Below are 21,690 nucleotides of genomic sequence, written 5' to 3' on the forward strand. Positions count from 1 at the left end.
TAGGAGTGTTGAGGTTCCTGTGTACAAAGCTGGAGACCTGTAAAATCTTCAAGGGGTTAAACTGCAATGTCTCCAGTCCTTGCCACCCCCTCCTATGTATGAGAAGGAAGGGCCAGAGCACACCTTTCCACAGCACTGTGTCACACATTGTCACTAGGACGCTGACACAGCTAATACCCTTAGTTTCGCAGAAGACAGTTCCTACTGCTGCAACATACTCTCCCTCTACTGGAGTAAAAGGTTGTCCCCCGCCCACACCCCAGCAAGGCTGGGGAAAAGGCACCTCCATTTCCCACAGGCTCTTCCCTCTCCCACACACCCAAACATGTCACCTACTCTATGTCATGACATCCCATGGACATGTTTTTCTCTTGGGCTCACTCAGGACCAGCCCCACTGCCTCCACAAAATTAAACTAAGGGCCACGCACATGGAATAGATGGTCTCCAGGTGGGTAAGTTTCCATCCTTTGGATATTTCAACACAAGGAGCTTTATCTTTCATATTCTGCTTCTCTAAGGGCAAATTTACAATCACCAGTACTTTTTGTTGATGCCTATAGGATGTCTGAGAGTACATATGAGCAATGCGCTCACATCTCAGCACAGAGTCATTCCTCCTGGGGCCCTGCTCCAGGCCAGGCTGCTGGGTCTGTCTAAGACCCCTTCTGCAGCACTAGCGAACTGAACAGTAAACCAGAGGTTGTCATTCCTCCATGCTTCATATTCTGTAGGTATGATCTTTTATATTATGTATCAGACAAGTTAGGGACTTTTAATTATATTAAAACAAAATTATATAAACTATAATAAAAACTAAATACAGGTTTTGCAATACTTTTAATAAATTAAAACCAAAAAAAAAAAAGAATTCTAAGACCTAAATTTCAATGATGTGTTTCCTAAAAGGAAGGCTTCTCTTGAAACCGACCCTGTGACTCTAAGAAAACAATACTACAATGATATTTATAACAATACTTTTGTATGTGGCTTTATCATGTATACAACCTATTTTCACATGTCTTTCAAAAGAGAGATATCAGAGTTTAATTATTTCTTTAAGATAAGTTTTTAAAATTCTGATTTATCTGACTATACCATCTTGATAATTCCATGGAAAGCTGCAAACCCTGATTCCCTAGGCATTAATACCTCCTTGTCCCTTACTTTTAAGACACTGATCACCTTTATACAAAATTTTTATCTTGAAACAATCTGGAAATTTAATGGAACTGGAACATGTGGGAATTTTTTTCTCTCAAAAATTTTTCTTTCAAGACATTTTTAAAAGTTACAAATCACTATCAATATTTTTAAATGTTTCAGAATGAAAGTATGTTACCTAGATTATGTGATCTTGACATTTACTTATTTTATCAGCCAAAGAGAATTATACTGACTAGCATAATAATGAGTGACATGTACATGATAAGAAAATATCTCTTTGCATATAACAGTTGGCCTGAAATTAATTCAGATACTCTTCCTTTTCACTAAAAAAATATAGCATACTCTCAGACTACTTTTAGGGATTAATTCTATAGGAATGATCAGATAAGCACACAGATATATTTTATATATACAAAAGTATTCATATGAACACTATTTGTAATGGCGAAAAATTATAAATAACTTATATGTTTAATAGGGAATGGATTATATAAATTATGGTCAATCCATATGATGTAATTCTATGCAGCCATTAAAGAGATGATGTAAATCAGGATTCATTGACACAGAAAGATGCTCATGTTGTGTGTTTAATAAGAAAGCACATTTAGTTCCATTCTTTTTACATGGAGTTGAATGTAAGTATGACTGTAAGTTGCTGTGTGTGCAGAGAGGGGACTGAGCATTCATTCACCAAAATGTTAATAACGTGTTATTTCTGGATGGTATGATTTTTATTTTATTTTTATCCTTTTCTGTAATTGAATTTTTTTACAATGACAGTGTGTCATTTTTTATAATCCAAAAATAAAAGCCATTTTCAGTTCTAGCTATTTTTTAAAAGATAGGCTTTAATCCATTTGTGAGGAAGAACCATGATTTGATTCAAAATACTGCACTTCAAGATGTGGAACTAAACTAATCCAGTGCAAGTTTACCAAGGACTATCTCCTTTTTCTCTTTGACACATTTTACACAAATGAGAGGCGTTTAAAGAATAGATGAAGAATATCAAGCACATTCCCTCTTCTCCGTTAAATTAAAATTTGTTGTATAAGTGAACAGGTAGGTCAGAAGGAGTGATTTTAATCTATGAGATAATCTCTATCCACCTCTCTATGGGGTTTCTAAGTAGGGTAAGGAAAACAAAGCTTAAAAGCTGTAAATCATGTCAGATCCAGAGTTTGAGTAAATAAGTTAGATTTATAAAAATATCAATTGTATTTAAATCCATGAATTCTTAATGATATTTTAAAAACATGTTGATTACATTTGTGTATGCTAGGGAACTACCTCTTTATTTAGAAAAATAATAAGGAAAGAATAAAGCATTTACCAAAAAAAAAAATCAGAAAATGCTGAATTCAGTAGTAATTCACTGCAGTACATTTAAGCATTAAAAAAGTAAAATCTAGCCAAAAAACACATTAAATTGATACCATTTTGAGAGTTTTTGTTTTACTCATTTATTTATTTATTTATTACATATACGTCCTGCAAATTATGGTTTGGAGAAATGAGAATTAAAGTCCGATAAAAATGCTGTATAAAGAAATGCCCTTCCAGAAAATACTGCTTTATTTTTCAAGTTAACAGAGAAAATATGACCATTCATGGGTGTTTTCTTTCATCTTTTACCTTTTTAAAAAAATATATTTATTTATTTATTTATTTATTTCTGGCTGCGTTGGGTCTTCGTTGCTGCATGCAGGCTTTCTCTAGTTGCAGAGAGTGGGGGCTACTCTTCATTGCAGTGAACAGGCTTCTCATTGCGATGGCTTCTCTTGTCGCGGAGCACGGGCTCTAGGCGTGCAGGCTTCAGTAGTTGTGGCTCGTGGGCTCTAGAGCACAGGCTCAGTAGTTGTGGCACATGGACTTAGCTGCTCCACAGCATGTGGGATCTTCCTGGACCAGGGATCGGACGTGTGCTGCCTGCGTTGGCAGGCAGATTCTTAACCATTGCGCCACCAGGGAAGTCCCTCATCTTTTATCTTCTTGATTTAAAATAGACCCTAGCTAAAAGGAACCTTAAAATTACATATTCTAAATCTTTCCTTTTATAAATAGAGAAATTGAGTCAGACAATTTTAGTTAAGGTCACAGAGTAAAGTCAAGTTAGACCAATGCCTAAAATTCACGCCTCCTGATTTCCAGTCCAATCAATGGTCTTTTCACTGAACCTCTTGAATTGTGGTAACTACATAATATCTAATAAAAATAGGAACACACACACATATAAAGCATATATATCACTCTTCTAATTACCCTTTAAACAAATTGCTCATTAAAAAAGCATCAGATAAAGCTTCAGCATAATCAAGCTTTTCAGTAGTTGCCATTCTCACACAAAAGAATAAAAGATATACATTTACTCATTCATTTATTCAACAACCTTTTAATAAGAATATGGCTTAAGTACCTAGTTACACATAAGTGTATGTCATTCACCTTGAAGAGCACTGTTTTAGAAGATGCCAAGAGCTAGGCTCCTGCTTTCAAAGAGTAAGGTGATAATATAAGTGTGGAAAATGCAAATTTTTAAACTAGAAATACCAATGAGAAACAAGCTTCTTTATCATAGCCTTTAGCTCTATCAAAACAATATTTGTTTGCTAAGTACAAAATAGGAAGGCATACTGTGGTCTGAAGTCACTCTTTGCTACCCTAGCTCCAGGAGCCTGGGGCCTGAGTAAGAGCTGTGGTTTGACCACAGTCTGAGTACTTCTAAAGGAAGGATGCCCTTGTTTCGTGCTGTGCCATCCCAGTCCCCTTCTCCCTGCCCTTTACCCTCTTCTTTAATCCTGTGGCAGAATCATGTTCTGGCTCCTACTTGCCTTTGATACAGATTCTGAACCACTCATTTATTCTTATCATTCAAAACATTTATCCTTCAAGCTTCTGATAAAATTTATGAACTTCTTCAAACAATGTGTACTTGCTTTCAACTGAATGCAATTTTATCCCTTACTAAATTAAAAAGGAGAATCATTATTAATCAGTCAATTAAAAAATAATAGTCTTCATTGCATACCTACTATGTGCCTGGGAGGAATAAATATAAACATTCCATTGCAGAAAAGATCATGGGCAAAGTCATAGAGACCTGGGAGAAGAATTAACATGTCAAGTTCAGGAGAAAATGAGAACAGCCTCCCCGGAAGAAGCAAGCTGCTCAGACCAGAGACAGTGATAGGAGGCAAAGGGCCTTAAAAACCTTGAAAAGGAGTTGCTATGAGAGAAGGCCTGGACTGTGGAAACACACTCCTGGAAAGTAATTCTCCATACTTGTTCATCTCAGCTCTGAATCAAAAAATCCAGCATGTTTTTATCTTTCCATGAAAATCAATTAAGAAAGAGAGATGTATGCAGAACTTTCTCTCTCTCTCTCTCTCTCACACACACACACACACACACACACACACATGCGCATGATATCATTCCTTTTTTCTTCTGCAGATAAGGCAACAACAGATTAGGTGTCTTGCTTAGGAAGCTATAGGGGGAAAGAGAGGCATAAAAAGAATAGAGATTCTTTATAGATAAAGAATGAGAATTAAGAGAATGGGGGCAGTGAAGACAGAGAAGAAGGAATTTTCCTTCTCAAATAAGAAAAAGAAACAGAGGGTAAGAGAAGTTGAGGGTAATAAAAAACAGAATGGAAGACATCATAATGGGATCCTTAATTGAATTTGTGTCTACTCTCAGTCCTGCGCCTGCAGCTGAAGGAAACCCTTGGTAACTCACTCAATACGAAGCTACATGGTCATTTTGGCACAGAAGAAGCAGACAGCGATGAGCTTTCTCTCCCAGATTGCAGCTCTGCCTCAGGATGAAATTGTTCTGATCAACATTTCCCCATCTGGCAGGCAGGCGGCCAAAAGATTGGAGACCTGAAAATGGGTCACTGCGTTTTGACTCCCTGCAGCAGGCCATACATGTAATGTAATATTTACACAATTCAATCTAATATCCGTCATGCTGAGCACCATCCAATGGAAAATGTTATGTTTTTCATGAAAGAAATAAAAATAAAGGTGACTGCTACGGTAGTACCTGACTCCCAAGGCCTAAGCCTTTCACAAACTTTTTCATTTTAGCTTGATCTTGACTGATGAAAATAACTTTCCACTGTTTGAAAAGCTAAAAATACACAGAGTTTAACTACTATCATTTACTTAGAAAAAGCAGCCTTATATAGTAACAACTTCTAATTTAGAAGACAAGAGTGGGGGGTTGGGGGGAGGGACTGAAATGCTCATTAGCCTTCCCCAAAGGCCCTGGCACAGAGTTTTCCTGACTATTCAGAGATCAGCATCCTATATTTACTTACCAGGGACAATTTATTTTTCTTTTATATTTTCAAAGCACTTGAAATGATTCCTTCTCTTTGTGATGATTTCCATATGCTGTTTCCAATGAAAGGGCGATGGCTTACTGAGTGAACATAAGGCCACATTCTGAAACCATTACATGCCATCTCACAGGGAGAGATCCTGAGGACTGCAGAAGCCCTTCTTATGATACTGAGATCCGGATCTCAAAAGGCATTGCAAGGAAGACAGCAGATAACCCTTCAATTTTATAAAGGTTGGTTAAATAAAATTAGAATAACCACAAATGTGATAGCAGTAATTTTTAAAAACCCTTGAATGTTTCCTGTGTGTTAAGTAATTTGCATGCTCAATTTCTAACCCTGAGAACAATCCTTGGAGCTAGGTGCTAACACTATCCCCATTTTATAAATGAGAGAACTGAAGCCCAGAGACTAATATGATTTAAAGAGTCAGAGTTTACTTGCTCTAAACAGAGCTCAACATAAATATAGGCAAATAATTCTTCATGGCTTGAGGTATTTTCCTTTTAAAAATCTGTACTCAGTAGAAATCAACACAATACTGTAAATCAACTATACTCCAATAAAAAAAAATCTGTACTATTTTTAAGCGGGACAATCATTTTATTTGGCCTTGTAAAATGTATAACTTAAGGGTTTACTGCCTCAAGCTGATTAAACTGCATAACAAAGAAATCTTGATTTGTAATTGATACTTACAAACATTTTGTGAAATGTTGCATTTTATCAACAATGAAAAATTGCCCTGGGTAAAAGAATCATCACAAATAGTTTATTTAGCTTTTGTGCTCTTAACTTTCATTTGATATCTGGAGTACAAGAGATCGGATTACCACTTTTCTTAATTTCTGAAGAAAATAAATTTGTGTAGAAGACAGTTACTTCCTCCTCTAATTAAAATAATAATGACAGACTCCTTTACTGCATGATTACTCTGTGTCAACTATTATCTTAATATACAATCTTTTAAAAGTATCACAAGACATATTATTAACTGATTCCTTGGATCTCAGATTCCTCACCTGTAAAACTGGTGACTTTTTTTTATCTATAAAAACAGCAATTCCATTACATAGTATGCTATTTTACAGATAAGGAAACTGAGGCTCAGAAAAATGTGTTTAAACCTACACGGTAAGTGGTAGCCAGCATTAAAATGCTCGTATCCTTTCAATGGGTCAGTTTCCAAATAATATCTAAATAAGATCATCTCTTTTTTGAAGGAGAAATGAAATTAAGACAAACTAGAAAATATAATAAAATTCTTTGCTCTAGGTCTGACACTGAAGTCAAAATAAACAGGATCTATGTATCAAATTCTATTTGACACTCTTTAAATTCTTCTTCTCTCACTGGGAGAATCAATGTCAGAGGAAGATGAAAGGTTAATAGAATTTTTAACCAAACATCTACATAAGAAGCGGTAGTAATAATTCATTTAAATAAAGTGTTCTAAAGACCGGCCAGTAGGCTGTTACATTATGAAAAACTGAAAGGGATGAAGAGGAACTATGAAGCAAACAGCTCAAAGTCATTCTCTAGGACCAGTATGTTAATCATCTAATGATGGGAACATAACGGCATGGTCAGGGTTCCCAGGAGAGAGGTTTTCATATTTATCACTGTGAAAGACTGGACTTCTTATAGCAATTTCTCATGGAAATGTGTGCCAGCTACACTGGCGTCTTCACAGTTCCTTGAATGTGCCAAGCATGCTTCTGTCCCAGGGCTCCTGTACTTGTAGTGCCCTATGCCTGGAAGACTTCCCCCACTGTCTGCCAAGCCAACTGGAACTCCCATGGACTTTTATTTTCAACTAAAAAATGAGAAGGAGCTCTAACTAACGTTTAATCTACTTTCATATATGGATTGACACCAGTACCCTGGTCCAGTCTGGTCCAGATAGTTATGAGTTTCATATAGTACTTGAGGTGACGCCACCGAACAGGGGACAGGGGCTCCTAACACGGCAGAGGGGAAAGAGGCTTCCTCATATGTTCATTGTCTTGCAACATATTATGTTTTACGGTGCTTGATTAAATGAATTTCCATGTTATTATCTAGTTTTAACCCTCACAAAATGACACAAGTTTAAAATATTCCTGAAAGGCAGCTATTGATTAAAGATAACATCTACATTTCAGGCACAAGAGAAAAAGATATATATTCCTTCAGAAACTCTTCATCAGCCATGTAGCAAGATTAAACACCATTACTGTTTAATCATATGTGACAGGTTGGTAAAATATTCAAAATTACCAAGAACACTATTTGGAATACGGATTTATATCCACTGTTGTCAGAGAGGAACTTTGCCTTATTGTGCTCTATGATATCAGCTAGTGTTAGTATGAAGTAGTCAGGACTAAGATATTTCATAACCAAGCATCCAGAGCATGAAAAACTGCCAGATTTGTTTTTTTTTTTAACAGTGGTTGAAGTCAGGCAATCCTCGATTTAAAACATTACAGAATTAAACCAAATGATAATGTTTAGAAAGCGTCTCATGGATGCATTTTAAAATGGTTAAAATAATACAATATGGCAACAAACCGAGATATATTTTTTATCAGCAAATATTGTTGAAGATGTAAAGAAAAACCAGGAAATTGGTAGAAATAATATTAGACCAACCTACATGTTGGAGGAGTTTTGCTGTAAAGTTAAATAAAAGAACATATGTTTCTGGTATATCCCAGCCTACAGTATTTTCTTGATTCTATTTCAACACTGAAATAGATGAAGAACTACTCCTTTGGAGAGCCGATACAGAAAAATACTGGAGATAAGTTCTCAAAATAAACGAATTCTTTAATTTAAAAAAAAAATCAATGTTTCATGGGAAAAATGTAAATAAAACCACTGATGAAGTAGCCGCCTTAACAGGGATTAACAAAGAAAAGATTCTAGTGTAGGTTGTGAAGTGCCTCACATAAAATTCATTCAGTACATTATTTGTAGGAAAGTTACGTTGAAGAGAGAAGCAAAATAAATGGAAGACAAAAGTGCAAAAGTGCTGCAGGATGTCATCAATATGGTTAATTGAATAAAAACTCATATTTAATATATACTGGAATCTATAAAGCATGTTGCAGTGATATCGGGAGTGCAGGGGGTCGTTCAGAGCATGCACTTTGGTGTCCAACTGGCCTCTGTCCTAGGCCTGCCTGGACCTGCTCTACAACCTTAGTTATTCACCTAACTTCTCTAAGGCTCAGTTTTCCCATCTGTGAAAAAAAGGATAGTTAAGCCTACTGTGAATGATATAATACATAAAGCACTTAATTGTACAGAGATTTTTTTTAATGTTATGGCTATTTTGATGATATGATGGGGAGACTTTGAAGTATTTTTAGAAGTGGTATAACAGGTGATTTAGAACAATCTCTCTGGCAGCTCTCTGTATCATGAACCTGAGGAATGTGAAACCCAAAGCAGGGAGACAGTTAAACGGCCAAGGTAGTTATCGAAGAGACAGCTAGTGAAGGCCTGAGCTGAAGGAGTGGGAGTAGACACACCGAGCAGGAAGTGAGTGAGCTACTGAGAAGGTAAATTCAGTACCGCCAGTTTCCACCTCAGTGCGTTGGTTTCATACCCCTTTAATGTGTCTTAAGCTACATGGTAAAATTCTCAAACATGGTCCTACTGCTAGAAAATATTTGCTTCAAAAATAAAGTAGCATGCATATATACACTAATATATATAAAATGGATAACTAATAAGCACCTGCTGTATAAAAAAATACATAAAATTCAAAATAAATAAGTAAAAAATAAAGTAGCATGGAATTCCCTGGTGGTCCAGTGGTTGGGACTTGGCACTTTCACTACCGTGGCCTGGGTTCAATCCCTGGTCAGGGAACTAAGATCCCGTAATCTGCAGACACAGCCAAAGACAAAAACAAATAATAATAATAATAAAGTAGCATGTCATATTTGTTAAGAAGACATGGGAAATGTGATTAGAAAAAAATTTTTAAATCTATCCTTCAGAAGACAGAATTATGAAAGTTTCTAGTCTGTTTCTATTTCATTTCCTAAATTATTTGTTCCAGAAACAAAAGTTTCAAATAGTGATCTGACACTAATTTAAATTAGTGAAAATATACTTAAAGTCAGAACAGAAGAAGTAGGTGTAGTTTATGGGACTACAAAAATCTTTCCACCATGGTCTGTTGAGGTCTTTCTTCCCTTCTTAACTGGCTGTTCAAACTACACTAAACCCCAAAATGTGTGTAGGAGCTTAGAAGACAAACCCCAGAGTCAAACTGGGTGAACCCCAGTTCTGCCCCTACCTACCTGTGTGACCCAAGGAAGTCACTTAACCACTTTCTGCCTCTGTAATGGGGATCTTAAATGGGGGTAACCTCACAGGGTTCTCCATTATATTTAAAAGGTGATCAAAGAATTGTCTAGCACCCAGTAAACATTAATATGAGTTTCTTAAAATTATCTCCAGAAGGCAATAAGATGTTGGGAGGAAAATGATACTCTGAACATTATTATAGATTTTTTCTGGAAAAAATAATCTGTGTCCTAAAACGGTGAAATTCAAGCCAGGTAAGTTTTGATAAAGGAAGGAGTATTGCCTAAGTAGGATCAGATAGAACACAAACATATAGTTCTGTTCAGGAAAAGTCATCCACTACATTGTTTTATCAGTGCAGTACCCACACTGCTTCCAAAGAAAAGTGGAAAAGCTAGTCTTGGGTGAGTAAGATTATAAAAAACCAAAAACCAATGGATAGGAAAACTATTTGTTACATAATCAAGTGACACAATCTTTCATTTATAATGTTTCAAAGAGTAAATCCACCACATTTTTTAGTACTTTATCTGAAACACACCAGATTTATACACAAGTTAAGGAAAACTACATCCAGACCGTCATAGCACAAAACTATATCTACTATCGCTGATGATCTGCCACATGCCAATGGATTTCACAAAGACTTTGAAGATAACAGTTTGTTGAGAATGTGGCCATTTCTGCTTTTTAATAATAAGAAAAGAATGGTAAATAATTCAGAAAAATTAAGTGCCTAAGATAATTCAATACTGTAAATATGTTCTCACTGAGGTTGGTCAAACAATGAAATATTCCCCAAAGAGCAAATGTTATATCTGTTTCTCAGATGAGCTTTTAACTTCATGAAGTTGTTTACTCTTTCAGATTATTTAATGAAGCTGATGCAGGAATTCTCCATTTCCTTTTACAAAAAGCTCATGGCATTTGGTTTCATCATGAATCTGTTAGAACAGACACAATAAACGTTTTGGAGTCCATATATTTTTCAGGTTTATTTACAAGTAAACCAGTTCCCTTTCCAGTCTTGTCTCTCATTGCACGTTAGCTCAGAGATGCGTTTCCTGTAATCCTTACAGGAAGATTATAAAAACCCCTAATGGGCCCTCAGGCCCATTAAAAGAAGAAATCATTACAAATGCTTTTAAAGATCAAATCTTAGATTGGTGACATTCTGATACAATTCTGTATCGAAGTCACTGCAATGTTCAGCATTACTAAATGATATCCTGTTCTCTTATCCAGGATGATGCAGAGAGTGATATGATGCCCCTGCTAGAGGGAAAGAATTATATTTGACTTAAGGCTGTTTTATATAAGATTTTTTTCAAATAATTTTTTTCAGAATCAGTTTTTTTTCATCTATAAACTGAGAATAATAAAACTTTGTCTACCCCACCAGTATCAAAGGAGATAATATATGTTAACACACTAAGATGATTGTAGGATAAATAAATGAAGTATTTGTAGCTAAATATATAAATTAGCTTATATTCCTGAATACATTAACTAACAGAGGGAGCTAAATTATTTTGGAAGCTGACCTGTCTTTTAAAACCATTACCATGAAAAATACGCAAATATTATCCAGTTAGGTATAATGTGTATGTCCCAATGATATTACATACTGACTTTTGGAATTTGCGGTATGAATTTATTGAAAAAAAAAACCAATCACCTTTATACCCAATAAAAGTTTAATACCCAATAAAAGTTCAGAGAACTTCTAACTTGAGAGTTCTGGCCTCTAATAGGTGTTCAAGAAATAGGTGTTCAAGAAACACCTCTTTAGACTTAACCAAAGGTATGCATCTGCCTAATAACGAAATGCATCCCAGGTTATAAAGTACTGATTCACATTCAACAAAAGAAGAAGAAAAGGAAAAAGAAGTAGTTTACATTTCATTAAGCTCAAAGTCAGATTTTCATGCATTCTACCTGGAAACAATAGCTTCAACATGATCAATGGAAGTCATATGAGTTGGTGATAAGTTTTCAATCTAACACACATCAAGTATGTGTGATTGATAATATGAACCTGTATGATGGAACTGATGTTTTTGAGGAGTGCCTATCATTCTGTTATAAATGTGAAACTATTTTATTTCTTCCAGTAACTGCTTTTGACTACTATTATAAAACCAAATCCCTCCTTTAATAATACTTTGGTCAGATCCCATGCATTTCTGGTGGCTTTTGGTTATTAAAACGGTCTAGTCCGATTACAGCTTGATCTAACACCTAACTCTAATCTCTCTCCCTAAGCACGGTGGGTGGCTTGTGGCTCCAGGGCTTGGCAAGAGGAGGAAAGTGCTGTCTGCTCTTTACCAGCCTCCCATCCACTCCTCCCAGGTTGAAGGCAGGAAGGAAGGCTGGAGAAGGAGGGGGAAGGTAGATCTATTTATTCATAACTGAATGAGGTGGCATTTCTCTCTTTCTTGGTTTTTGTGCTTCTCTGGTTAATGTCGAGTGGCTATCACTGTCCTCTCTGCAGCTGGTGTCCAAATGCGGGGACACTTGTGTGGTTCCTTCTAGGAGCCCTGGAGGGCTTTGCCCTGCATAGTTCCCTAACACAGGAAATAGGGCTCCTGTCCAGCACTTCTCTAGCCCTTCCAAGCCCCCAATGCCAGCTTGTTCCTGCCAGCCCCTGGCTAAGAGCTTGGCCTTTCTGGGTAGGCCAAGCAAGATGGCTCAAGTCCTGCCAATGACTTTCTGTGATATTCGTTCATCCATGGGAAATGCAAGAATCCTTGCCTTACTAAATGGACAGGTTCCTATTCATTCTCTCTCTGTTTCTCTTTTTCTCTCTCCTTTTCCCTCCTGCATCTTTCTCCAGTTTTATTCCCCCCACCTTCCTCTCCCTACCCCCATCCCACTGTTCACATAGGCACTAGGCAGGCCAGCAACTGCACTGACAAGGAAGACATCCTACCAGGGATGCACCTGGAACATTTCCTGGCATATGACAAGGGCCTGATAAATGCGAGCTACATATGGACTATGTCTAGATAATGGCAAGGTTCATGCATAGTCATAGTCATTATTTTATCTCATTGTCCTTCAACAAGTGATCTGTCTTAAAACATGCAATTCTAAAATAAAAATTTTATGTAACATCTGCTTAATAGATTTAGCTAGTGTGCACGGATTTCTACAAGCATAGCTATTTTTAGAATTTCTAAAAAGTGCTCAAAAAAATCAATAAATATTAAGTGATCAGTCATATTTACTAATAAAGATGTTCCTAGGTTTCCATTTGTAGTAAGGAGCATTTATCCTGAAATATACATATTTAAACATCAAAATCTTTCCTATTTTTCCCTTTAGAAATAGCTATGTTTCTTGAATTATTCTATCTGAAACATTTTAGATACCTCACTGATGTCACTAAGGGATATGAATTATGTATTTGAATGTGCTTTGCCTAAATACTTTTATTCAAACGTTTGAAGAGAGGATATACAATAATAGATGAGAATCATTAAATCCACCTTGCCTCATAAAATGGATGATTGTAATTTGTCATCTAAATTTTAATAAAGTTATTTGAAACTGGATTAAAATTCATTTTAATAAGTACCATAGTGGTCTATACTTTTGAAGAAAGCTTCCATTTCTTTATTTTAAATAAATTTATTTATTTATTTTTGGCTGCATTCAGTCTTCGTTGCTGTGTGCGGGCTTTCTCTAGTTGTGGCTGGGGGGCTACTCTTCGCTGCAGTGCCTGGACTTCTCATTGTGGTGGCTTATCTTGTTGCCGAGCACGGGCTCTAGGAACGCGGGCTAAAGTAGTTGTGGCTCACGGGCTCTAGAGCGCAGGCTCAGTAGTTGTGGCGCGACGGGCTTAGTTACTCCGCGGTATGTGGGATCTTCCCGGACCAGGGCTCGAACCCGTGTACCCTGCATTTGCAGGCGGATTCTTAACCACTGCACCACCAGGGAAGTTCCCCATTTCTAACCATTAAAACATGTAAAGAATAAACAGTCTAAACATTTTTTGTTCATGATTCTCAAAATGTGAGTTATTTCTGAATCATTCATAAGATTTGTTTGCAAAACAAAAATTTCTCCCCATTTCTTTATGTGGAGATTTTCCAAAGTGATTTTCCAAGAGTATGTCCAGGGATATAGCCATGTAAGTAGATGTTCCAAATAAGAGAGTTTTGTAAAATAAAAGTGCTAACATACTTTTCATAAGGACATCTGCACAGACACAATGGGGTTTTATGTTGTAATTATGTCTGAATAAATTTGTTTCTGTGGATGATGTCTTGGAAATATACCTTGCAAGAGTACTGTTTTATGACTCTGTATTAGAAATGTTTGCTTCTCACCACATATATTTAGAACAGAAACTAAAAGATATATAAACATTTAAAAACTAGGACAATGTTATTGATTATTTAGGGCCTTTTAGAAATTCAATTTATCTTGAAAACAAAGCAGAATTTTATGGCCTTGAGCGTCAATGAAAATTTTTATTATTAATATTTCTGTTAGTGATCATTAAAAGTTGGGGTTCACCTACAGTTCAGCCAGCGAGCCAAATACTAAAAACATTTGAATATCTTTAAAAAATGACTAAACATGTCACTAGAAGGATATTTACTGGGAATTATAAAGCTATTAAATTCTGATCATTCTTAATAATATTAGAATTACTTTTTTTTCTTTTTCTAAAAATATTAGACTAGTTTTTCTTTTGCTATTTCAGCTTGCTAGATTTTCATTCTATATAGAATTATTGAAAATCTAAACACTAGATATTTACAACGAGCCAAAAATTTGTTGTTATCTAAAGAGCAGCTTTGTAGCACACCCATTTTAAGGGGCATGATTTAGGCACTGTGTGAAAATTTCTTTTTTTTGAAAATAATCTCTTCAGTTTCCAAACTATTCTTTTGCATGTTCTTCAAAACTGTGAGCATTTTGTTTGCCAGCAACCATCCCCTACTCAGCCTTTCTGTCTCTTTTCTCTTCATCCTCCTACTTGGAGGTAACTTGGCTCTAATAAGTTTTAACCAGTCCTTGGAAAAGAAGAAAATCTATGCCAAGCAACCTACACTTCACCTTGATCTCTATGAGAGACCTTTAGTAGAATTGAGTTGACTTAATGTTTTGAGTGAAAAACAGTGATTCCAGTGAGGCCGTGGCCTTGATAACGTAGAAATTGACAAGCACTTTGTTCCAAGGGTTTTTGGGAACAAATAATGCTAGTAATAAGAAATTAAATATAATAAGTTTTAATTAAGTATAAAACCAGACCAAGAAAAGTGGGCATTGCCAAAGAAATTTAGAAATTATACCTTCTTCAGAAGGCTCTCTGGTCACTTTTACATGTGGCAAAAAACTATAGATTATTGTCTCTCTCTCTCTCTCTATCCCTCTCTCTCTTTTACACACACACACACACACACACACACACACACACACTCTCACACACACACACACACACACACTATAATTAAGGCAAACATCCAGGTGCTTTCATAATATTTTAAAATCAGTAACTTTATAGCAACACAAACTAAAAAATTAAAGCAAACATCCCAATGCTTTAATATAATGATCTTTTTAAAACCAAAAATATATTTCCTGGGTATTTTAGGAGAGATGGTGGGAGAGCAGGACTAAATTTCTTGATCCTCATACAGACTAATAGCCTCTTTGAATCCTGGTAATAGAGATGCTATCAGCAGAGGAGCACCTCCAAAACACCCTTCACTAGCAATTTGCTTCAGTTCTTCAAAAAATCACACAGTGGTTCCACTTTGAAATAAGCACATCAAGAAGTTGGGGGAACCCATTCTATTCTGTAGGTCTGGCTATGAAAGAGCCACCAGGAATCACAGCTTCTAGCCACTCCTGTCCCCACATTTTAACTGGTAGGCAAATGATTCTAAAACTGTACACTAATAGGGCTGTAGAAAACTCGAGCAACATAGAACCTCACTAATGGTAGAGTCCAGTTTCCACCGTACTTCTCTCCTTTTCCCACCCCACTCAAAATCTTTGTCTCTCTCTCCCTCTGCACACACACACACAAAGACACACACATCAGATGAATCAGGAAGGGTGATCTGTCTCAGGCCCGGCTGCAAGTTAGATCAGAGCTGGAATTAGGACCCAAATCTCAGTAACAGGAGCCAGCCGAAGGCTATTCTAGACCCGGGACAAATCCACTTCAGTCTCATGAATTCTGTATACGCTGAATTAGACATTAATATTTTGTCTGATGTTGGCTGCCATTCACTCCTAAAGAAACACAGTGAAACCAACCACATTTCCGTACCCTTTAATCACTCTGCCAGTTCCAAGCCGAAGACCAAAGACCGGAGGCAAGTTACTTAACCTCTCAGGGTTCTTTCCTCATCTAAAATTAGCGGGTTGAAGTGGGAATCTCTGAGGAACTTTTCAGTTCTAAAAATTTCTGCTTTCTCCCGTTTCATGCTTCATTCCTGATGTTTGAAATTTTCACTAGGTGGCAGGATTCCACCATCGCATTATGAAAGGATTTTCCTATGGAAGCCTGGGCGCAGAAAATTTCAAAGAAACTCCTTTCTTCACAGTGAACATTAAGGGAAAAAAAAAAAAAAAGCCAAAGGGAAAGAAGAATAACTACAAAGGCCAGTGGTCCATATATTTCATAAGGATCTAGATACATTTTTAATGTAAGTATAAAACAGGAAATTAATCAAACATGTTCTTTCCTATAGTACTTCAATTTAGTATTACAGTCAGGTGAAAGTCTGCTTATTTTCATGTATTTAAACATTTGTTTTAGCTGAATCACAATTAGACAATGTCAGATCCCCTCAAGCAAACTGGTAAGCATATTGAGCTAAGAAAAAAAAGCAATCTAATGGAAACACAAACATCTAAAATATTTTAAATCATTATTAGATGCATTTCAAAGTTACCTCTAAGTACTTAAAATATATTTGCAGTGTCTTTGAATTTTATTTTGAGCACCTAACCAGACGAATGCACATGATAGAACAGAGTACTTGGATTTTTGCATTTATTAGCCAACTCCTTAAAAGAGTATTCTTTCAAATAGATTTTACGGCATCTTCATCATATTTTTTAAAAATTATTGCCCCAAATTGGGCTTCTCATAAATGCTGTATAATAAATGTCATTACCAATACTTTATGAGGCCCCAAAAAAGCCAAGCCAATCGGTTATGCTGAGCTGAGCACTTCTCCTCAGCCAGAGCCAAGGAAAGTGACATGAAACAATAACAACTGCAGATTCTAATATTGCCTAGAAGAAACGTCCCCAAGTGTCTTGCTGGATGCCGGAGAAGAAGCTAATTACGTAGGCTTTTGTTCAGCTAATAAAATATGGCATGCTTTCTTCCCCATTAATGGCTGATTAATTACATATGTGTTATATGTTACTCTCCAAAGTTTCTTTGGTAAAAACAAAAAACAAAACAAAAAAACCCACACCCTAGAAAGATTCAATGTCAGCATCAAAATCAAACTAATATAGAGACTACTGGATCAGAACTTGAAAAACCATCAACAGGTTGCTTTCCTTCCTTCCTTCCCAGCCCAGAACCGTGATAACCCATCCTCGATGGTCCTACCTTAGCAACTTGTAAGGGCTGCTGCTGCTCCTTGCCACCTTGCAGTCTGAAGCCCCAGGGCGCCCCTCCGGTCATGGAAATGCAGATAAAATCCCCGGTGCCCATTTTCTTCTTTTAGCTGGGTAACATGAAGAGCTTGAAAAGACAGACGAAGCCTGGGTGCGGTTGAGGCTATGCCGTGAGCTTCGGGCTCCCGCTAGGGAGGCAGGACTGGGGCGCGCAGAGCCTCCGCCGTAGCAGCCGCTGCTGCCCCGGCCGCCGCTTCGAATTTGCGCTGCTAATGGGATCCTTCACAAGGCGGCAGAGGCGCTGGAGGCATCAAGCGCACAGCCCACTCTTGCGTCACGCTCCTTTGCTCAGCCCACCTTCAGGAACGGAAAGAGCCTCACACAGAGGAGAATGTCCCCCATTTGAGGCAAGATGCGGGGCGGGGAGGGGAACAAAAGTTCTCTAGCTCTAACGAGAGAACCCAACCCTTAAAAGAAAGGATAATAGGAAAACTTTCACTGAATAATTCTATAAATAGTAGAGGACAGATGAAGGTTTTAATCTCCAAGCCGCAAGTGACATCCTAAAACATGAGCTCTGAGAAGTGAACTACTAGAGGATTAGATTCTCTCAAATAAATGTTTTGAGAATTACCATATTGATGATTGAAACAGACAAAAAGAAGTTTAAGTGGGTTAAATTATTATTTTTCTTAGCTTTTGCTGTCTGTAGCCTGCAGAACTAATCTGCAGGAAATAAAAGAAAGCGAAACATTTATTTTTAAAAGACAAAAACCTTGTACTCTGAAAAGTGCTTTTCTGAACTGGTGCTTATATAGTTCAGAAGAAGGAGAAGAGAGACAGATAGAAAGAGAGAGGGAGAGACTATTTCCCCCTGGAAGCTACATTCTTATAACTACATCTATTGCCTGGTTTGGAGTATTTTAAATTTAAATAAGTGTTTCATTTTCTTCCTTCTTCAACAGGAAGGAAACTTCTTAAACCTGAATAGTCAGCCAACTGAATACGATGTCACCAACAAGTTTCTTCTTTTTAGTCTTTCATCTAGTGTTCTGAGTCTGGGTGGTCCAATATAAAAGTTGATTTTATATGTGGCCCAAAATAGTTTAACGTTTTAAATCTGAATATGACCTACCCAAAATTGCACAAATGGAACATTTTTATTTTCCCATAATACTTTTATTTTCCATGACATTCATCCACATAAAAACACACTAAATAAAGAAGAGCCTGGGAAAGTTAGTTTGTGTTACATGTGGCACCAGACCAGTGACTTCCAGACTCTGCCTGTTTCAGTACTAGGAAGCATCATACAAGGAACATTTACACAGCCCTGCTCCCAGAACCCAAATGTGTCTATGATTTTATTTGTGCCTCATCACTGGAGTAAGAAAGACCATGTAATCAGAGACTGGTGGCTCCAGAAGAGACCTTTAGAAGGTCATGAAGACCAGATTCTCATCCCAAGTTTTCTTCTCTTCAGAGAGGTGAATTGACTTTACCAAAAATCTTTCTTTGAAAAAAAGAATTTTACAAGTGACATCCTAAAATATGAACTCTGAGAACAAAAGAAAAAGAAAAGAACTTTTTACATTTGTTCGTTCTGCTTTCTCCTGTCCCTTCCACTTCTCACCCACTCCAGTCTAGCTTCTGTCCCCACAAAAGGAAAAGCTCTCAGCAAGGTCACTTATGACCTTCTTGCTTTTGTGTAGCCCTTAATATTATTGACCACGTCCTCCTTAATTGTTTTCTCTCTTAGGCTTCCAGGACACAGCATGCTCTTGGCTCTGCTCCTGCCTGTCCAACCACTCTTGCCTTTGGCAGTTCTTGGCCTCTACTCATCCATTAAATGTTGGTGTTCTGTGCCAGGGCTGTGTCCTGGACCTCACCTTTTCTCACTGTAGACCCTTTCTACGTGTTCTCTCATTCACCCCCACAGAATTTAACTTCCCCCTTCAATCCCAGACATCTTTCGTTAACTCCAGGCCAGTATATCTAACTGCCCATTATACCTCTTTCTGTGTGAATATATCAAGACACCTAAAACTCAATATATTCAAAATCAAGTTCATTATTTCTTCCCAAACTTCTGTCTTCTCCTCCTATGTTCCCCATCTCAGGAAAATGGACTAACCCATTACCTTTCTCTTATGCATGGTTCCCTTCAACCCTGACTTAAATGTAAATGTGACACTGGAGACTAGAACTGGGGCAGCCATATTGTGACCATGAGGTAAAACCAAGAATAACAGCAAAGACTCCAGTTTCCGACTGAATTAATGCCAATAGCTATCCACCTCCATTTCTCTTATTGTGCAAGAAAAATAACCTTCTTTAAACTGCTGTAGGTCTAGTTTATTGTTACTTGCAGCCAGCACGCTCCTGACTGCTGCACTCAATGAATAGCTTCTCCATCCAACCAGTTCTTTCAGACAGTGAAACAGGAACTGATATATTGCTATACTTTATTAGAGATTTATTCTGTTAGGAACTTGCCATATAGTATTTTAAAATATTTCTTTGTATATTTATCCTCAAAGCAGCCATGCTAGGTAGTTATCAGTGTCTCCCTTTTGCTGGTAATTAACTCAGGCTTGGATGCTAAGTGTAGAGTCAGGATCTGAACCTTTGCTGTCTGAATTAAAAATATCTGTTCAGGGCTTCCCTGGTGGCGCAGTGGTTAGGAATCCACATGCCAACGCAGGGGACATGGGTTCGAACCCTGGTTGAGAGGGATCCCACGTGCCACGGAACAGCTGGGCCTGTGCACCACAACTACTGGAGCCCGCACGCCTGGAGCCCGTGATCCAAAACAAGAGAAGCCACTGCAGTGAGAAGCCCTAGCACTGCAATGAAGAGTAGCCCCTGCTCACCGAAACTAGAGAAAGCCCGTGCCAGCAACAAAGACCCAACGCAGCCAAAAATAAAATAAAATAATTTATTTTTTAAAAAAGGAAAAGTGCCTCCCCCTTTGGGGCAGAAATGTTAATGTGCCATTTTAAACCAAAAAAAAAAAATCTGTTCTTATTGCTATCCTATCTCCAGGCCTTATGTTTTTCCTTATGCTCATCTCATGCTTCCAATTACTTATTAAGACCTATGGATCCAACTTCTAAATAGATGGCAAATTTGCCCCTTCATCCCATTTTCACTGGTATGATTACTTCTATCTCTGTGCTGGATTGCAACAGTCTCCTAACTAATCTCTCTGTTCCAGCCTCGTTTCTACCCTCAATTCACTTTTCCCTCTAATAGCCAGTGTAAAATGCCTGAAATGCAGTATCTACCTTGTTTTCTCTCTGTTGAAAGGCTTCAAGGTTTCTCAGAAAAGTCAAAGCTCCTTTACATAGATAACATTTTCTCCCTCCCACTCCTCACTTCTCCCACCTCATCTCTCACCTTGAATTTTATGATTCAGACAAACAGAACTACATTTAGTTTCTCTAACTTGCTTTGTTTTTCCATCTGCAAAGGCATTCTTCCAAGCTATCTAGTCCTCGCCCACACACAGTTCACCTGATAATTCCTGCTCATCCTTCTGGCTTCCGATTTAGTTATCATATTCTCCAGGAAGCTTTTCCTAACCTTCCCACTCAATGTCCAGGTGAGGCGCTCCTTCTGTGTGCTACCATCACTCTGTATTTTTCCCTCTCATCCTAATGGTCTCTTAAAATGAATCCTTCACTAGATTATTTGCCTGTGAGTTTAGGGGTCATTTCTGACTTTTTGAGAATTGTATCCCCAAGTCTAATACAGTTCTTTTTTTTTTTTAATTAATTAATTTATATTTTTGGCTGTGTTGGATCTTCGTTTCTGTGCGAGGGCTTTCTCTAGTTGCGGCAAGCGGGGACCACTCTTCATCGCGGTGCGCAGGCCTCTCACTATCGTGGCCTCTCTTGTTGCGGAGCACAGGCTCCAGATGCGCAGGCTCGGTAGTTGTGGCTCACGGGCCTAGTTGCTCCGCGGCATGTGGGATCTTCCCAGGCCAGGGCTCGAACCCGTGTCCCCTGCATTGGCAGGCAGACTCTCAACCACTGCGCCACCAGGGAAGCCCCTAATACAGCTCTTGACCCTTAACTGATGATCCATTAATATGGGTACAATGAAAAAATAGATAGGATTTCCCAGAATAAAGGCATAGAAAAGAGAGCCAAAGAGTTTTCTTTCTCTCCACTTCATTTGACTTGGAAAAACCTGAAATAGAGCAAAAGTTTTGAATTATATGACTTAGAGACCATGTGAGGTAGGTAATTGTTGCCT

General features: G+C 37.6%; 1 protein-coding gene and 1 long non-coding RNA gene across 4 annotated transcripts in view; one reads left to right on the top strand and one right to left on the bottom strand.

The window, feature by feature from the left end:
- The window catches only part of LOC309961334, a 66,834-nt gene extending 61,856 nt beyond the window's left edge, over positions 1-4,978 (top strand). Inside the window, exon 4 of the long non-coding RNA XR_014326179.1 lies at positions 4,875-4,978. This is a non-coding gene — a long non-coding RNA (uncharacterized lncRNA). The remainder of the gene's footprint in view (positions 1-4,874) is intronic.
- Positions 1-17,673, bottom strand: part of SYNPO2 (synaptopodin 2) — a 169,633-nt gene extending 151,960 nt beyond the window's left edge. For all 3 annotated transcript variants that reach the window (XM_082838466.1, XM_082838465.1, XM_082838467.1), the window contains exon 1: positions 17,423-17,673. In XM_082838466.1, the coding sequence (XP_082694592.1) occupies positions 17,423-17,527 (105 nt within the window). In that variant the 5' untranslated portion in view covers positions 17,528-17,673. The remainder of the gene's footprint in view (positions 1-17,422) is intronic.
- Between the last annotated feature and the right edge of the window lie 4,017 nt (positions 17,674-21,690).

This window comes from Leucopleurus acutus, assembly GCF_964270905.1.
Source record: "Leucopleurus acutus genome assembly, chromosome: 4".
Classification (NCBI taxonomy): Eukaryota; Metazoa; Chordata; class Mammalia; order Artiodactyla; family Delphinidae; genus Leucopleurus; species Leucopleurus acutus.